We start from the raw sequence: 17396 nt of genomic DNA on the forward strand, positions 1-17396 counted from the left end.
AGAGGGAATGGTGAGCAGGAAGAAAAGCTGTTGCATGTGATTCTCTGGGTGTGATTGGATAGAGATGAATAGAACCATGTGAGAACAGTCCCACCTAATTGTACAGCACATCAACAGAAATGTCAAACTGGGAAATTTGTACAACAGATGGGTGAGTCGATACTGCTGGCCTCAGGCAATCATCAAAAATCAACTAATTGACAGAACGCTACGACACTTTCCACTCAATGTTCGTAACCTTTTCTTATATTCTTTCATGGGGCGTGGGCATCACCGGCTAGGCTCATCCCTAGAATGTGGTGGTGAGCCACCTTCTTGAACCACTGCTGTCCATGTGGTGTAGGTACACCCACAGTGTTGTTATCGAGGGAGTTCCAGGATTTTTACTCAGTGACAGTGAAGGAACAGCGACATAGCTCCAAGTCAGCATGGTATGTGGCTTGGAAGGGCACATGCAGGTGGCCATCTTCCCTTGTGTCTGCTGCCCTTGTCCTTCTAGGTGGTAGAGGTTGTGGGTATGGAAGGCTTTGAAACCAAAACAGGAGGAGCACTTAAGCCATCGAAGACATACAGAGAGGAACCACAAGCCTGAACGTGGCATGAAAGAGCTGAAACAGGAGCTTTAATTTTGAAGGAAGGTGACTGAGGCAGGGTTTATGTAAATAAATAAGATGGAACAGATAAAGCTAACCTGAGTAGTATTCCAAGGAAAGCAAAGGTGGTCGGACAACGGAAATAGCTTTAAATTAGTGAAAGGACAGTTTAAAATAGGTGTCAGGAAAAACTTCAAGCAAAGGTTGGTGAAGAGCTGAATGTTACCTTGGATAGGACAGTGAAGCAAAACTTCAATTTGTACAAGGCACATGTCAGGGGAGAGAGACAGAACTGAAGTAATTTATTTTCTGGCTGAGCTAAAATGTATTAGATGAGCTCCCTCCTCTCTATTTATCCTCTAATTCTGTACCAGACCAGTCATAATGCTTAATCTATTTTATAAAAACACTGCCAAAGAAATGTTCATGGGACCAAAATTACTGCAGAGGATGTCATACAAAATACAGAACAGAGTCAAATGCTTAACTTATATTCAACAATAGAAATCCCTTTATCTTCACACATACATTTGTGGCATAAAGCAGATTGATGATCACATTTGCTTGCCTTCGTACTTCTGCAATAAAGGGCAGAAATGCTGGAGCACAACCAATTTGTCAAGGTCACTGCGTGGAATCATTCCAAATGTGAACTGAAATCATTTCCAGCAGTTCTTTGATAAGCAAAATTAGCAGAAGATCAACAAATTCCATTCAGTAGTAGGACATGTCATACAGCAAAGAATAGTGGGTCTAATACAACCAGGAATAGCAACACCATCACTACTGCTTGCTGTCAGTTCTTTGACTTGAATAAATGTTCCAGCATGTCTATTATCACAGCTTTACCTGGAGAAACTCAGCAGGTCTGGCAGCATCGGCGGAGAAGAAAAGAGTTGACGTTTCGAGTCCTCATGATCCTTCGACAGAACTTGAGTGAGTCCAAGAAAGAGTTGAAATATAAGCTGGTTTAAGGTGTGGTGGGGGTGGGGGCGGGGTGGGGGGTGTGGTGGGGTGTGTGTGTGGGAGGGGGGTTCGGGGGAGCCCCACACACCTTAAACCAGCTTATATTTCAACTCTTTCTTGGACTCACTCAAGTTCTGTCAAAGGGTCATGAGGACTCGAAACGTCAACTCTTTTCTTCTCCACCAATGCTGCCAGACCTGCTGAGTTTTTCCACGTAATTCTGTTTTTGTTTTGGATTTCCAGCATCCGCAGTTTTTTTGTTTTTATGTCTATTATCACCACTATCTCACCCGATGGGTTGATGGTGGGGTGGATCTTATAGCTGGGCTCAATCTATTATACAGCAAAAAAAGTCAATTTACCCAGGAGAGTCTATTTAAACAGTGCACTACAGCAACAGTCTACAGCATTTTTTAATTGAGTCTCTATGGACTACAGAAAAATGAACTCATGACCTAAACTATAGCAACATCTTCCAATAAAAGTAGGGTTATTTCTACAGCAGCATATAAATGAATGGAGGATAATTGCATAACATAACTTGAAATTTTTCAGCAGCATGCAGTGAGTGGAGAATAATTAATCCAAATTCTATTTATAAAAAAAAATTCTAGTCTCCAGGTGTGATTCACAGGGGAATTATCCAATCATCTCCATTCTGGCTGGGTATACTCTTGTCATTACATGAAGCCTAAATCTTCGAAAATTTTGCTGTATTTTCAACAAGGGTTAGAATTTTCAGTGATGAGGCAACAACTCACTGAATTACTGATTAGCAGCCCTGCAGTACAAAAGAGTTAATCTTCACTCTGTTGAATTCCTAATCCTAGCCCCGCTACACAAAGGAAGGAAGCAAACTGGAGGCAGAGTTAGATCTGATCTGTTTTGGCAGGGTCAAATTAACAATATACTGCACTGCTTTTCTATCACGCTGGTGTGAACAACTTCTAACTTGTTGATGTTGTGCAGAATGACTTTTTTTTATTCATTCATGGCTTGTGACTATCACTGGCTAGGCCAGCATTTATTGTCGATCCCTAATTGCTCTTGAGAAGGTACTGGTGAGCCAATTTCTTGCATTGTTACAGTTCATGTAGTGTAGCACAGTGCTTTTAGAAAGGGGAGTTCCTGGATGTTGATCCAGTGACAGTGAAGGATTAGCAATATATTTCCATGTCAGGATGATGTGTGGCATGCAGATGGTGGTATTCCCACACATCTGCTGCCTTTGCCCTTCTAGGTAGAGGCCATGGGTTTGGAAGGTGCTGTTGAAGGAGGGTTGGTGAGTTGCTGCTTTGCATCTTGTACATGGTATACACTGCTGCCACTGTGTACCAGTGGATGAGGCGCTGGTCAAGCAGGCTGCTTTGTCCTGGATGATGTTGAGCTTCCTGAGTGTTGTGGGAGCTGCACTCATCCAGGCAAATGGAAAATGTTCTATCACACTCCTGCCTTGTGGGAATCAGGAGGTGAATCATTCACAGCAGAATTCCCAGCCTTTGACCCTCTCTTGTAGTCACAGTATTTATATGCCTGGCCCATGTAAGTTTCTGGTCAAAGGTAACCACCAGAATGTTGATGGTGGAGTAATTCATCAATCTTCAGTTGAACGTCAAGGGAAGATGGTTAGGTTCTCTCTTGATGGAGATTGCCATTGCCTAGCATATGAAAGTCGCAAATATTGCTTGCCACTTAACAGCCCTAGCCTGAATGTTGTCCAGGTCTTACTGCACGCAGACATGGACTGCTTCAGTACCTTAAAAGTTGCGAATGGTGCTGAACATTGTGCAATCATCAGCAAAATTCCCCACTTCTGACCTTATGATGGAGGGAAGGTCATTGAAGAAGCAGCTGAAGATGGCTGGGCTGAGGACACTACCCTGAGGAACTCCTGCAGTGATGTCCTGGAGCTGTTGAACAAATGCTGCCTTGATATTAAGGGCACTCATTCTCAATTCACCTCCCAAATTCAACACTTTTGTCCATGTTTAGATCAAGGCTGTACGTGGTCTGGAGCAAAGTAAATTTTCCAGATTTACTCAGGCCAGTGACGAAAGACTTTTATGATCACACAGTTCTGGCGGTCAGCATTAGAGAATTTAACAAGTGTGCTTTGGTGTCACCGCCAGCTATCCTGATGCTGGAAATCCAAAACAAAAACAAAAATAAAAATACCTGGAAAAACTCAGCAGGTCTGACAGCATCTGCGGAGAGGAACACAGTTAACGTTTTGAGGCCGTATGACTCTTCAACAGAACTAAGGAAAAATAGAAGAGAGGTGAAATATAAGCTGTTTTAAGGGGGGTGGGGGGGTGTGGGACAAGAAGAGCTGGATAGAGGACCAGTGATAGGTGGAAATAGCCAAAAGATGTCACAGACAAAAGGACAAAGAGGTGTTGACGGTGGTGATATTATCTAAGGAATGTGCTAATTAAGGGTAGAAAGCAGGACAAGCAAGGTACAGATAGCCCTAGTGGGGGTGGGGTGAAGGAATCAAAATAGGCTAAAAGGTAGAGATAAAACAATGGATGGAAATACATTTAAAAATAATGGAAATAGGTGGGAAAATAAAAATCTATATAAATTATTGGAAAAAAGGGGGATTGGAAAGGGGGTGGGGATGGAGGAGAGAGTTCATGATCTAAAGTTATTGGACTCAATATTCAGTCCGGAAGGCTGTAAAGTGCCTAGTCAGAAGATGAGGTGCTGTTCCTCCAGTTTGCGTTGAGCTTCACTGGAACAATGAAGCAGGCCAAGGACAGACATGTGGGCATGAGAGCGGGGTGGAGTGTTGAAATGGTAAGCAACAGGGAGGTCTGGGTCATGCTTGCGGACAGACTGAAGGTGTTCCGCAAAGTGGTCACCCAGTCTGCGTTTGGTCTCTCCAAAGTAGAGGAAACCGCATTGGAAGCAGTAAATGCAGTAGACTAAATTGAGGGAAGTGCAAGTGAAATGTTGCTTCACTAGAAAGGAATGTTTGGGCCCTTGGACGGTGAGGAGATTGGAAGTAAAGGGGCAAGTGTTGCACCTTCTGTGGTTGCATGGGAAGGTGCCGTGGGAGGGGGTTGAGTTGTAGGGGGTGATGGAGGAGTGGACCAGGGTGTCCTGGAGGGAACGATCCCTGTGGAATGCTGCCGGGGGTGGGGGTGGGGGGGTGGTGGTGTTGGTGGAGGGAAGATGTGTTTGGTGGTGGCATCATGCTGGAGTTGGCGGAAATGGCGGAGGATGATCCTTTGAATGTGGAGGCTGGTGGGGTGATAAGTGAGGACAAGGGAGACCCTATCATGGTTCTAGGAGGGAGAGGAAGGTGTGAGGTTGGATGCGTGGGAGATGGGCCGATTGAGGGCCCTGTCAGCCACCGTGGGTGGAAAACGTCGGTTAAGGAAGAAGGAAGACATGTCAGAGGAACTGTTTTTGAAAATGGCATCATCAGAACAGATGCGACGGAGGCGAAGGAACTGAGAGAATGGGATGGAGTCCTTACAGGAAGCGGGGTGTGAGGAGCTGTAGTCAAGGTAGCTGTGGGAGTCGGTAGGTTTGTAATGAATATTGGTGGACAGTCTATCACCAGAAATTGAGACAGAGAGGTCAAGGAAGGGAAGTGTTAGAGATAGGCCATGTGAAAATGATGGAGGGGTGGAAATTGGAAGCAAAATTAATAAATTTTTCCAGGTCCAGACAAGAGCTTGAAGCAGCACCGAAGCAATCATCGATGTACCAGAGAAAGAGTTGTGGGAGGGGGCCGGAGTAGGACTGGAACAAGGAATGTTCCACATACCCCATAAAGAGACAGGCATAGCTGGGGCCCATGTGGGTACCCATAGCCACAGCTTTCATTTGGAGGAAGTGAGAGGAGAGAAAAAGTTCAGCCAGACAGAGGAGAGTAGTGGTGGATGGAGATTATTTGGGTCTCTGCTCGAGGAAGAAATGGAGAGCAATCAGACCATCCTGGTGGGAGATGGAGGTGTAGAGGGATTGGACGTCCATGGTGAAGAGGAGGCGGTTGGGGCCAGGGAATTGGAAATTGTTGATATGATGTAGGGTGTCAGAGGAATCACAGGTGGGAAGGGACTGGACAAGGGGAGAGAGAATGGAGTCAAGATAGCAAGAAATGAGTTCCGTGGGGCAGGAACAGGCTGACACGATCAGTCTGCCGGGGCAGTCCTGTTTGTGGATTTTGGTTAGGAGGTAGAAGTGGGCTGTCCGAGGTTGGGTGACTGTGAGGTTGGAAGCTGTGGAAGAAAGATCTCCAGAGGAGATGAGGTCAGTAACAATGGCTTGATGTTCAGTGGTGGGTCATGGTGCGGGGGGAGGTAGGAGGAAGTGTCTGCGAGTTGATGCTCAGCCTCTGTGAGGTAGAAGTCAGTGCACCAGACAACAACGGCACCACCCTTGTCAGCAGGTTTGATGACAATGTCAGGGTTGGACCTGAGAGAACGATGCTATCCTGTGTTGATTTTGTGCTTTTGGCCTGCACATCAGAATTTGAATCCAGGCCCAAAGGTTTTTCCATTTGCTTATAAGAAAATGCATTCCCGAACACTCATTGGAGCTTAAATGTACATGAAATAAAAAGAATTAAAGACTTGAATTTATGCCGTAAAGCACTTTACAATCAAAGATGCATTTTTTGAAGTGCAGTCATTGTACAAAATAGTAAAAGAAGTAAGAAAGAAGGAAACAATTTGCATTTATGTGGCGCCTTTTTACAACCTTGGGAGGTCCTAAATTGCTTCACAGCCACTTTTGAAGTGTAGTCATTGTTGTAACATAGGAAACGCAGCAGTGAATTTGTGCACAGCAAGCTCCCACAAGTAACAATGAGGTAAATTACCTGACAACCTATTGTAGTGATCTTGGTTTAGGGAAAGGTACTGGCGATGAAACTGATGAAAACTCCTTTGCTCTTCTTCAACATCATCCCATTGGGTCTTTTACATCCACCTAAGAGGACGGGCATGGCCTCAGTTTAACATCTCATCTGGAAAAAAAAGTGACCTCTTACAATGCAGCACTCCCTCTACCTAGGATTTGCACTCAAGTCTCTGGAATGGCACTTGAACATATAAGATTCTGACACAAAGGCACAATTATTATCCAGAGTCACAGGACTGCTTTGTGTATTTGTTGGTCACCAGTAACATAGAAAAGAAAGGAAGGGAGGCTTTCATTCATATAGTGCTTTTCATGGTCACCAGGCATTTCAAACTGCTGTACAGCAAATGAAGTACATTTGAATTGCAGTCACAGTTATAATGTAGGCAACACTGCAGCCAATTTGCACATAGCAAGCTCCCACAAACAGCAATGTAATAATGACCAGGTAATCTGTTTTTGTGATGTTGATTGAGGGAGAAATATTTGCTAGCACAGAACCCCCCCCTGTTCTTAGAAATAATGCTATATCTTTTACATCCACCTGATGGGGCCTTGATTTAACATCTCATTAGAAAGACAGCACACCTGACATTGTAGCACCTCCTCAGTCCTGCACAAGAGTGTCAGCCTTGGCGCTTGTGCTTAAGCCTTGGAGTGAGATTTGAGCTCAGAGTCTTAACAAGCTTATAGCGAATCACCAGTTGTTTCATTCAGTCCACAGTCTCAGTTTTCATGGAAAACAAAACTGGTCATGGTGTAATAAAGGCTCCCAATGCATTATCGCACATTATGCACTAACAACCAAAATTAATTTAGCTTTTTATGTACTGTAGCTGAATTTTCTAGTGGCATTGTTGGCCAAGACCAAACTTACCTCCTTATTTCTAAATAATGAGCGTTGGATTTGAATGCCCTCAGGTCATGTGACATTTGGATGCAGCTGACCCTTTAGCACACATTTTGTTTAAAACCCCATCAGTTTCCTGTTACCACAAACAGCTGCTGCCTGAGCCTGGGTTTTAAAGGTGCCAAAGCTTTTCTAACCACTAACAAGTTATTTTCCATTTTGCTGATACTTAACAAGTTTGAATTTAGACTCCAGGTTAATGCTTGTAAAATTGAGAGAACAATCTGATCCCGGAACTGATTTGCAGATCCTATTTAATTCCGAGCATCGTAATTCCCAACAATACGGCAGTGGCTGCATTCGAAAAGCAGTTAATTGGCTGTAAAGCCCTTTCGAGGTCTGAAGTTGCGAAAGATGCTATATAAATGCAAATTCTTTTTATAACAAGCAAGGGGAGTCAGGCTCCACATAACGCTTTCAGCATGATGCACTGATGAAACATTTTTGTCCAACGTTTCCAAGTTGGCTCAGACACTGGTATTTTTCTCAATGACGTGTGTTTCACAAACAGCGAGTTATGCTGTGCCAAGCTGTGTTCCAGTTGACCTTCAGGCATGTTGCATATGAAGCTTATTGTTAGCCCACATCAATCATTTTTTCACTCAATGCCCATCAGATGCGATGTGCCCCATGACATTGTCAGAACCATCAGTCCCCAGTGAATCGATTGACCTTCAGCTCTCCATTTATAAAGCTTGGCTTCTTAATTTAGCTGCCCACAATTTTCAGGAATACAGTGGGAATTAAAGGATCTCACTGCAGCAGGTGGTGATGTCTCCAACACAGTGTGCTTGAGATTAAAACAACTCTATTTAGAGTGGGTGGATTTTTACTTTCACCGTCGTGCGAAAAGCGAGCAAGAAAGAAAGGAAGACTTGCCTTTATACAGCGCTTTCCATGGTCTCAGGACATCCCAGAGTGCTTTGCACCTAATGAAGTGCATCACTGTTGTAATATAGATTCGCCAGCCGCCAATTTGTTCACAGCAAGTTCCCATAAACAGCAATATGATAATGATCGGGAAACCTGTGGCCGGAAGTTTACAGCCCTGGCACAGCGGGGAAGGAGCTGTAAAATGCGGAGAGCCATTCTAAACTCCATTGACGTCGGCGGGACCGTAAAATCCCGCTGCCGCAAAATTCGGCCCAGGGTTTTATTAGGTGCGGGATGAGGGATGAGTATTGTCCAGGACTCTCAGGTGAAGTCCCCAAACCTTCTTCAAAATAGTTCTGTGGGATCTTTTAAAAGGCAGCACCTCTTTCCCACAGAATCACAGGGCTGAATTTTTCCGTTGGTGATTTGGGGGCGGGGCCCGCTCGCTGATGTCAAAATGACGCACAGTGACATTGGGCAGAACCCCGATGTCACCCCGCCCTATTTAAATATTCAGCAAGGCGGAGGGTGGGGGGGCAGTGAAATCAGCTGGCCGCCCACCGATCTGTCAATAGCCAACTGAGGCCATTGACAGGGTAGTTAAAATAATTAAAGGACCTGCCCGTCCAACCTCAAGGTTGGCGGGTTAACCAGGAGCCCCGGTGACAAATAGAGAAAACATGAAACCTCATCCAGCGGTGGGATGAGGTTTCATGTCGGATTTTAAAAGGTTTAATAAAATTTTTGTGATATTTATTAACATGTCCCATCTCGTGTGACATTGTCACATGAGGGGGACAAGTTAATGATTTTTAAAAATGATTCTATTTTTAGAGTTTCAAAACCTTTCAGCGATCTCCCTGAAGCAGCACTTAGCCTCAGGGAGATGTGCGCTCTTTCGCACGCATGTGTAAAAGACCGCACTCTCGCATTTGGGGAATCCATATGGCGCTTCCTGTTAGGTGTCACGCTGGGCGGGCATTAATTGGCCTGCCCACTTAAAATGGCGGCGGGGCCCGTTTTGGCAGTGGCGATAGGCTACCCGCCTGCCCGTCAAGGGCAAAATGCTGCCCACAGAATAGTTATGACACAGAAGGAGGCCATTTGACCCATCATGTCTGCACCGGCTCTCCGAATGAGCAACTCACCTTGCAGGAATCCCCCTGCCTTCAGCCTGTAACCCTCCACATCCTTCCTGTACAGATAACAGTCTAATTCCCTTTGAATGCTTCAATTGAACCTGCCTTCACCACCCTCTCAGGCAGTGCATTCCAAACCCTAACCACTCGCTGCGTAAAAAAGTTTCTCCACATAATTACTATAAACCTGTGCCCTCTCATTCTCAATCCTTTCATGGGTGGGAACAGTTTCTCACCATCTACACTGTCCAGACCCCTCATGATTTTGAATACCTTCATCAAACCTCCCTCAGTGTTCGCTTGCTTGTCAGCTTGGATATTGGGCAGTGAATGGGACTGCGAACCCACAGCCTCCTGACTCAGTGGTGAGTGTACCATCCCATGAGGCACAGTGGATACCTTAAATGGAGGGTCTGCGGCCCCAGGTACACCCACTGATTGCAATCAGTGGAAAGAAACATCGGGTGGAGTGTAAAACAGGCTGCTCCCCTACTGTCCGTTATCCACACAGTGCTAAAAGTGAAAATTCACTCCTAGGCCTGAACTTTTCCCGTGTTGGGCGGGCTCAGCGGGAGAGGGTGGGGGTGGCTGCAGAACCAAATGCCGCCTGCGAACGGCTCCGTGCCACCATTTTACACGGGCAGGCCCATTAAGGCCCGCCCAGAATAATACGCAAGCGGTAGTGTTGCGTGCTACCTATGCGGGTGGGGGGGGCGGTGGAGCAGGGGGAGGAGGGAAAGCCAGGTCCAGCGCTATTTCACGCATGCATATGGAAGAGTGCTTCAATCCCCTTGAGGCACGGAGCTGCCTCAGGGAGATTGAAGCGATCGTTAAAAAAATAAATAAAAACAATGAAAATTTAATGAAACATGTTCCCTCGTGTGACTGTGTCACATGAGATGGGACGTGTTTTCATTTTTCACAGGAACTTTTTATTTAAGTTATAAAAGCTTTAGGAAACCTCATCCCGCTCGTGGATGAGGTTTCCTAAAAAAACGTAAGGCCGTTTGGCTTTTTCGATGGGCTGCGTAAAGTCGAACTCAATCACTTCGTTAATGGCCCTAATAGGCCTTTCTAATATTGGCGGGTGCGCAGCCGATCCTGGCACACGCCCGCTGAATGAAACATCGTGAGACAGCGTGATGATGTCGGGACACACGCCTGATGTCACCGTACGTCATTTTACACGCCGGTGTGTCGGGCCCACTTCCCGCATGCTGACTGAGAAACCCTGGCCCTAGGTCTGTTAGTATTAGCAGATAAGAAAAGGGGAGAGGCTGGGAGAAATTTTGTACGTCATTAAGACACTTTTGCCAAGAATGGTTGAGGCAGTATTGATAACAGCTTTTAAGAGGAAACAAGATAAATAACTGAAAAAAATCAAAAGATTAAATGGTTTGGGGAAAGGGCAGGGGAATGGGACTAGGTTGAAACTTCTTTCAGAGAACTGATATACGTATGATGGGCCAAATGGCCTCCTTCTGTGCTCCATGATTCTATGTCTCTGCAGCACAGATACCAGGAGACTAGTGCCTTTATTCAGGTGATGGAGTATACCAGCTAGAGAGGGTGAGTGTCCCTACTTCACGAGCCCTGCAATAGTATTCTATCCTCTCAGGATGAAAGAAATAGAGGACAATTTGAACACGTGATATTTCAACTTCCTCCTTATCTGCCCATTGCTATTCATCCTGAAAGCCTTCTCTACCATTGCAATCCAGTTGCCATCCCACATATTGTTTTTATTGATTATTTTTGGTCTGAAATACTAATTGTGTTCCCATCGATTACTTCTTTCCTCTTGCTATTTTCTCCAAGTTCTTCTGTCTCCCGATGATGGCCTTGTTACTGGGCTGCAGTCCTACACTTGCTGAGTGCCCTCTGGTACCTTGCTCAACTGGCCATTATGAATCTCTGAATCTTCGCAATGAGCATTGGCTTGCTTTCCAACTGTCATGGGCTTCATATGTGAGGCACATCTGTCCTCCTGGGTTAGATTAATCCACACTAGCCCAATTACCAGCATGGAATGGTGAATGGGACCAGCACACCAGCTGTGTTCACTTCCCCCGCTGCCCTTTGCAGCTTAGAGGGACTGAGGTTAACTGAGCTGCTCGAGCTGCTGCACTGGCCGCGATGAGCTCCCTTGTCATCTTTATCCAATTTTACTTTGAGCACTTGGAACACTTCCCAGTTGGGAAGGCTGGTATGAAGGCTGCTGTCAGACGTCTCAGTGTCACCCTTCAGTTGGCTACTAAGAAATATACAGAGAACCAAGTGGGCTTTGCTTTCCAACTATCCTTTCCTGTACAAAAATGCTCCATCTTCCCAAGGCATTTCCCTGTGATGGGCCCAAATACATCCTTTATGTTGCACTTTATTAGCAAAGACTTCATCACGGAATCTTACAGAGGCCATTTGACCCAGTGCACCTGTGCTGGCTCTTTGAAAGCATCACCTATTTAATCCCACACTCATGCTTTTTTCTAGCAGCTTTCCAAATTTTCTTCCTTTCATGTATATATCCAATTCACTTTTGGAAGCTACGATTGAATCTGCTTCCTCCCCACCTTTCAGGCAGTGTATTTCAGATCATAACAATTTGTTGCGTGAAAAGATTCTCTTCATCTTCCCTCTGGATCTTTTCCTAATTGTCATAAATATCTATCTTCTGGTTACTGACCCTCCTGCCAGTGGAAACAGTTTCTCTTTATTTACTCTATCAAAACTTTTCCTAACACCTCAATATAAAACAACCCAGCAAACCTTTCAAATCAGTTCACAAGTTCCAGATGAAAGGTCATTTAATATTTTGAAAGTTCTCACCAACAAACTAAGACAAAGGCCGGAATCTTCCAGCCCACCCCCTCACCACCCCCCTCCCCCACCACAGCAGGACTGGCGAGCCATTGAAATCACCATTCACTTCGGGGGTGGGGGAAGATCCCACCAGCGTCAGGGGCTGGCAAATTTCAGCCAAAGATTTTTAAATTCTTTCATGGGACATGGGCATCACTGGCAAGGCCAGCATTTGTTGCCCATCCCTAATTGCCCTTGAACTGAATGGCTTGCTAGGCCATTTCAGAGGGCAGTTCAGAGTCAACCACATTACTGTGGGTCTGAAGTCACATGTAGACCAGACCAGGTAAGGATAGCAGATTTCCTTCCCTAAAAGAGATTAGTGAACCAGGTGAGTTTTTGCAACAATCGATGATGGTTCCATGTTCATTGTCATGAAAATATCATATTTTTCATAATATCATTGTGATTTATTGTAAAGGTAGGTTAATAGTGGGGTTTGGGTTAGTTTCTCCATGTGGATGTGTGTGTGGGAGTTTTAATTGAATTGCAGACAGCTAGTCTGGAGCTTTTGAGCTATCAGAAGGGAAATTGGTTTGAAATGCAAAATACGTAAACATGGTTAAAGTTTTAGGATGTGAGGTGTGATGAACGTTTTCATTTTTAGATAAACCAGAGTATGGGCTGTTAAATCAAGCCATATGAACCTAAGTCAAACAGTGTGTTTATTTTTCCCAAAGTTTACTGATAATATGATTATCAGTAAATCATAAAGTAATCAGATAATATGATTAATTTATTTTATGGAGAAAGTAAAGTTGCAAAGCTATATTGGAGCAATGGAATTTACATTAAAAAGGGAGAAACATGTATAAAAAAGATGAGGTTGTGTGTAAAGGAGAAGGCATTCTAAGATCTGACAAGTGTGAAAAGCCTCCAGACTCTATGCATCAAGCTGCTATCTATAGGAACCGAAGCTAAGAAAACTCACTGTGAGTGCCATTGGGTCTACTGAAATTTATTTATTTTTACTGTTGCCTTAATGGAGGTGTAACTGGGAACTAGATTAATTAAGAGATTTAGGAATTATTATAGTAGTGTTTTATAGACCAATGTGTGTGTTTAAAATCTTTTACTCTATTAATAAATGTTTAATTTAGTTTTGTAAATAAAACCTCTGAGACTCTACTACTGAATCCAAGACACGCATCTCAGGATAATAATACAAATTACAAAACAATTTTGGCAGCTGTTTCAAGTTTCCTTCTGGGATTTGATCAGCTCAGCATTTAGCATCTGCTGTGTCATAACACTCACCACTAGTGGGGCTAGCTTCCAATTACAGATTTAAAAAAAATGAATTGAATTTAAATTCCACCAGTTGCCGTGATGGGATTTGAAACCATGTCTCCAGAGCATTTGTCTGGGTTTCTGGATTACTAGTCCAGTGGCATTACCACTATGCCAACAAAATTAGTGTACCTTGTATTAAAAACAGGAAATGTATGAAAGACTCAGTGGCTTAATGGTCATCTATGAAAACAGAGTTCACATTTTCCAGGTTAATGATCCTTCATCAGGAACTGGAATATTTTTAGAGACAATTATCAATCAAGTACAGAGTGAGGAAAATGAGCGAAGAGAGAAACAGTACAAAAGAGAAAGTGTGTGAGCGGGTATGGGCAGGAGTGATTATATGACAAAAGGAATGATGATGTAAAGCAACAGAGAGTGATGATCTGTCCAACAAGGAAACAAACAATGGGTTATATGAAGAGGATTAGGCCATTCAGCCCCTCAAGCCTCTTCAGATATTCAATTAGACCATGCTTGATCCGTATCTTAGCTTCATCTACTCGACCTTTAATACACTTGCTTAACAGGAATCTATCGAATATAAAAGCAAAAAACTGCGGATGCAGGAAATCCAAAACAAAAACAAAAATACCTGGAAATGCTCAGCAGGTCTGACAGCATCTGCGGAGAGGGACACAGTTAACGTTTCGAGTCCGCATGACCCTTCAACAGAACTAAGGAAAAATAGAAAAGGGGTGAAATATAATCTGGTTTAAGGCGGGGGGAGGGGGGTGTGGTGGGACAAGAGGAATCTATCAAGCTCAGTTTTGAAATGTTTGAATTGCCTCAGAGCCTCAACAGGTTTGAATTCCAGGTTTCCATTACCTATTGTGTGGAGAATTGCTTCCTATAATCACCTCTAACTTTAATATTATACCTCCTTGCAACACTTCCCCCCTATGAAAGGAAATACTTCCTATCTACCCTATAAAATCCTTTCATCATGTTAAACACCGGGAGATATCCACGGAAGATTGGGAGCTATATTTAAGATCCAAAATTGCTAGTGTGCCTTGTTACTTTTTTCTATTTTTGCATTTATTGTGTCTAAATATGATTATCACCTGCACCCTCTAATTGAGTGATCGCATGTGGATAAGTATCCTAATTTTCACTTGCATGTGATGCGGGCACAGACAGAGCTCTAGATCTGCCGCCTAGTTATAGACACTTGCAGACACAACTAACACAAACAAAACCAAATGCATCATCCATATCAAACGATCCAAAAATATCTGCCTATTGTGATGAGCAGCTCCACCCCCTGTTACAAATACTCTTGAGTCTATACAACCCTGAGCTGTGAGCCACTTGGCTGTGACTAATAGAAATAGGATTATTACAGGCTACCATCATTCAGTGATACTGTTGCATTGGGCAAGGCAGCAGCTAGTTAGCATTCATCAATAAGTCAGCAGCTCTATTTAAAGCAGCTCCTGTGACCAGTGGGAGAGAGTTAGAAAAGATTTACAACTTGATGTAAACTCTGCGGTCATAGCAATGGAACAACTCAGTAAGTAGTCATTCTTTTTATATGGCACGGAATGCATTTGTGTTCCTTTTTCAGTCAGTTCCTTTGAGAAAACCAGACAGATTAAAAGTTTCCTTGAATTGAAATGTTCTGCTGAATAGTGAATCTTAGTTATTTTAGGTCCCCTACCCTATTAAAACTAAAGATAACCAGTTCCTAGGTGAAGTGTATGATAGGTAGGTTAAGTAGCCAAGCTTAAAGTGTGCAGTTTATGTTGCCTCTGTGCTAGAGTGTAAAATGGGTGATAGCAAATAGGCTGGACGATTTACATCTCTCCTGATTATAATTTGCGGTGACTTCAATGGCTGTCAACTCCCTATCACCCATTTTTACACCGTTGCACATTGGCAGGATCTATCCGCGTGGTATCTTTTCTTATTCACGTTGCATTTCACTTTCTGGTTGTAGATGGCAGGATTAGTCAGCTCTGCTTGTGTGTCAGCTGTGGCTTGGTGAGAAATACTCTCATTTCTGTGTTAGGACATTGTGGGTTCAAGTCCCACTTGAGCAAGAAAATCAAGTCTGATGCTTCAGTGTAGTACTGGAGGAGTGCTGCACTGTTGGAGGTGCTGTCTTTTGAGTGAGATATAAACCGAGGCCTTGCCTGCCCTCTCAGATGGATGTAAAAGTGCCCATGGCACTATTTTGTGAAAAAAAACAGGGAAGGTGTGCCCCCAGTGTCCTAGCCAAAATTTATTCTCCAATCAACATCACAAAAGCATGTTATCAGGTCATTATTGCATTGTTGTTTGTGGGAGCTTGCTGTGCACAAATTGGCTGCTGCGTTTCCTGCAATACAACAGAGACTGCACTTCATTGACCATAAAGTGCTTTGGGTCATTCTGTGGTCATGAAAGGAGCTATATAAATGCAAGTTTTTAGATTAAGTGTTAAACCAGTTGTTGAATCAAATGACTAGAAAATCATGAGATGACTGTGACGACGGGAACTGTTTAACACTGCATAACAAATGCGAAATGTAATCCTTGATAGGTTAACTGATTACTGTTTAATGTTGTCACTGTCTGCAGACGAGCGCTACTTTGTGCCTGCTCTTCTCTTGGTGGGATGGATCGTGGGCTGTACTGTGGCCGTTTATTACATCTTCTCCTGAGGAATAGGACACAGCAGCAGGTAAAATATTTGTTGAGTAAATCAGGAAATTATAGTTCACAGTATAAATAAAAAAAAACATGCTGGAAACCCTCAGTATCTGTGGAGAGAAAGGAAGAGAGTTAAAGCTTCAGGTCGATGACCTCTCCTCAGAAACTAGATGAAGTTAGAGATTTAACAGTTTTCAATGGTGTACAAAGCCAGGGGAAATTGAGAAGCTCGGGAAAAAGAACAAAAGGGAAGGTGTGTGACAATGGTGGGAGGCAGGAGAGAAAGCATAACAAGAGTGATGACAGTGCAAGGCAAAGAGGGGTAATGGGACAAATCAAGAAAGAAAAGATGTATCCTGCAGACCTATAAATGCCAATAGCAGAACCTTTACCAGTTGAAAACCATTTGAAAAAATAGCTCTGATGGCTATGATCTGTAATTGTTGAGCTCAATGTTCAGTCCAGAAAGCTGTTAAATGCCTCTTCAAAAAACGGATTGCTGCTTCTCAAACTTCCATTCAGTATATATTACAGTTCATTTTGCTAAATATTTTGAATTTGCATTTGAGACTTTGTGGTTGTATTACATTGTCTTATGAATTTCTTGCATACAGAAAAACGACAATCCATTGCCTGAACAGGCAGCTGTGGAAACATCGCAGATGGATGTGACTACAGTGACAGTTTGAAAATGTGCCCATGCCATTGCAAATACGACATTGTAAATATACACCCTGGAGAAATAATGTGCAATGCTTCATGTTTTAATTGTGTAAGAACCACTGGTAAAGGTTATTAAAATGCATTCTTTGTAGTTCATTGCTTCTGAAATTTCCTTTCAGTGTCTCTGCCCAGTTTTCACCTCTGTGGCTTGACCCAGTAGTGACAAACTCACGTCCGACTGAGAAAGCTGAGAGTCCAAATCCCCCCACTCAGGGACTTAGACACCTAATCTATGTTGGCACTGCGACACCGTTGTGATGGAGTCAAATGAGATGGTAAACTGAGACCCATTAAAAGAACGTAAGTATCCCAAGGTAATAATTGAAGAGCAAATGGGTTCTCCTCTTGTGGCCAATATTTATCCCTTAATCAACACCACTCAAACAGATTAATTGATCTTATACCTCAGTTGCCATTCATGGGAGCTTGCTGTGCACAATTTGTCCGTAGCATTTTGCTACATTACAACTGTGATGGTACTTCAAAAGTACTTATTTGGCTGCAAAGAGCTTTGGGACATCCTGAAAA

General features: G+C 43.5%; 1 protein-coding gene across 1 annotated transcript; it reads left to right on the forward strand.

Annotated features, from left to right (window-relative positions):
* Positions 1 to 14801: 14801 nt before the first annotated feature.
* On the forward strand, positions 14802 to 16959 carry LOC121273346 (sarcoplasmic/endoplasmic reticulum calcium ATPase regulator DWORF-like). The gene is made up of 3 exons (XM_041180516.1): positions 14802 to 15024; positions 16074 to 16176; positions 16760 to 16959. The coding sequence occupies exons 1-2, from the start codon at positions 15012 to 15014 to the stop codon at positions 16154 to 16156; spliced, it is 96 nt and encodes a 31-aa protein (XP_041036450.1). The 5' UTR covers positions 14802 to 15011; the 3' UTR covers positions 16157 to 16176; positions 16760 to 16959.
* The last annotated feature ends 437 nt before the right edge of the window (positions 16960 to 17396 follow it).

Source organism: Carcharodon carcharias, chromosome 2 (genome assembly GCF_017639515.1).
Source record: "Carcharodon carcharias isolate sCarCar2 chromosome 2, sCarCar2.pri, whole genome shotgun sequence".
Classification (NCBI taxonomy): domain Eukaryota; kingdom Metazoa; phylum Chordata; class Chondrichthyes; order Lamniformes; family Lamnidae; genus Carcharodon; species Carcharodon carcharias.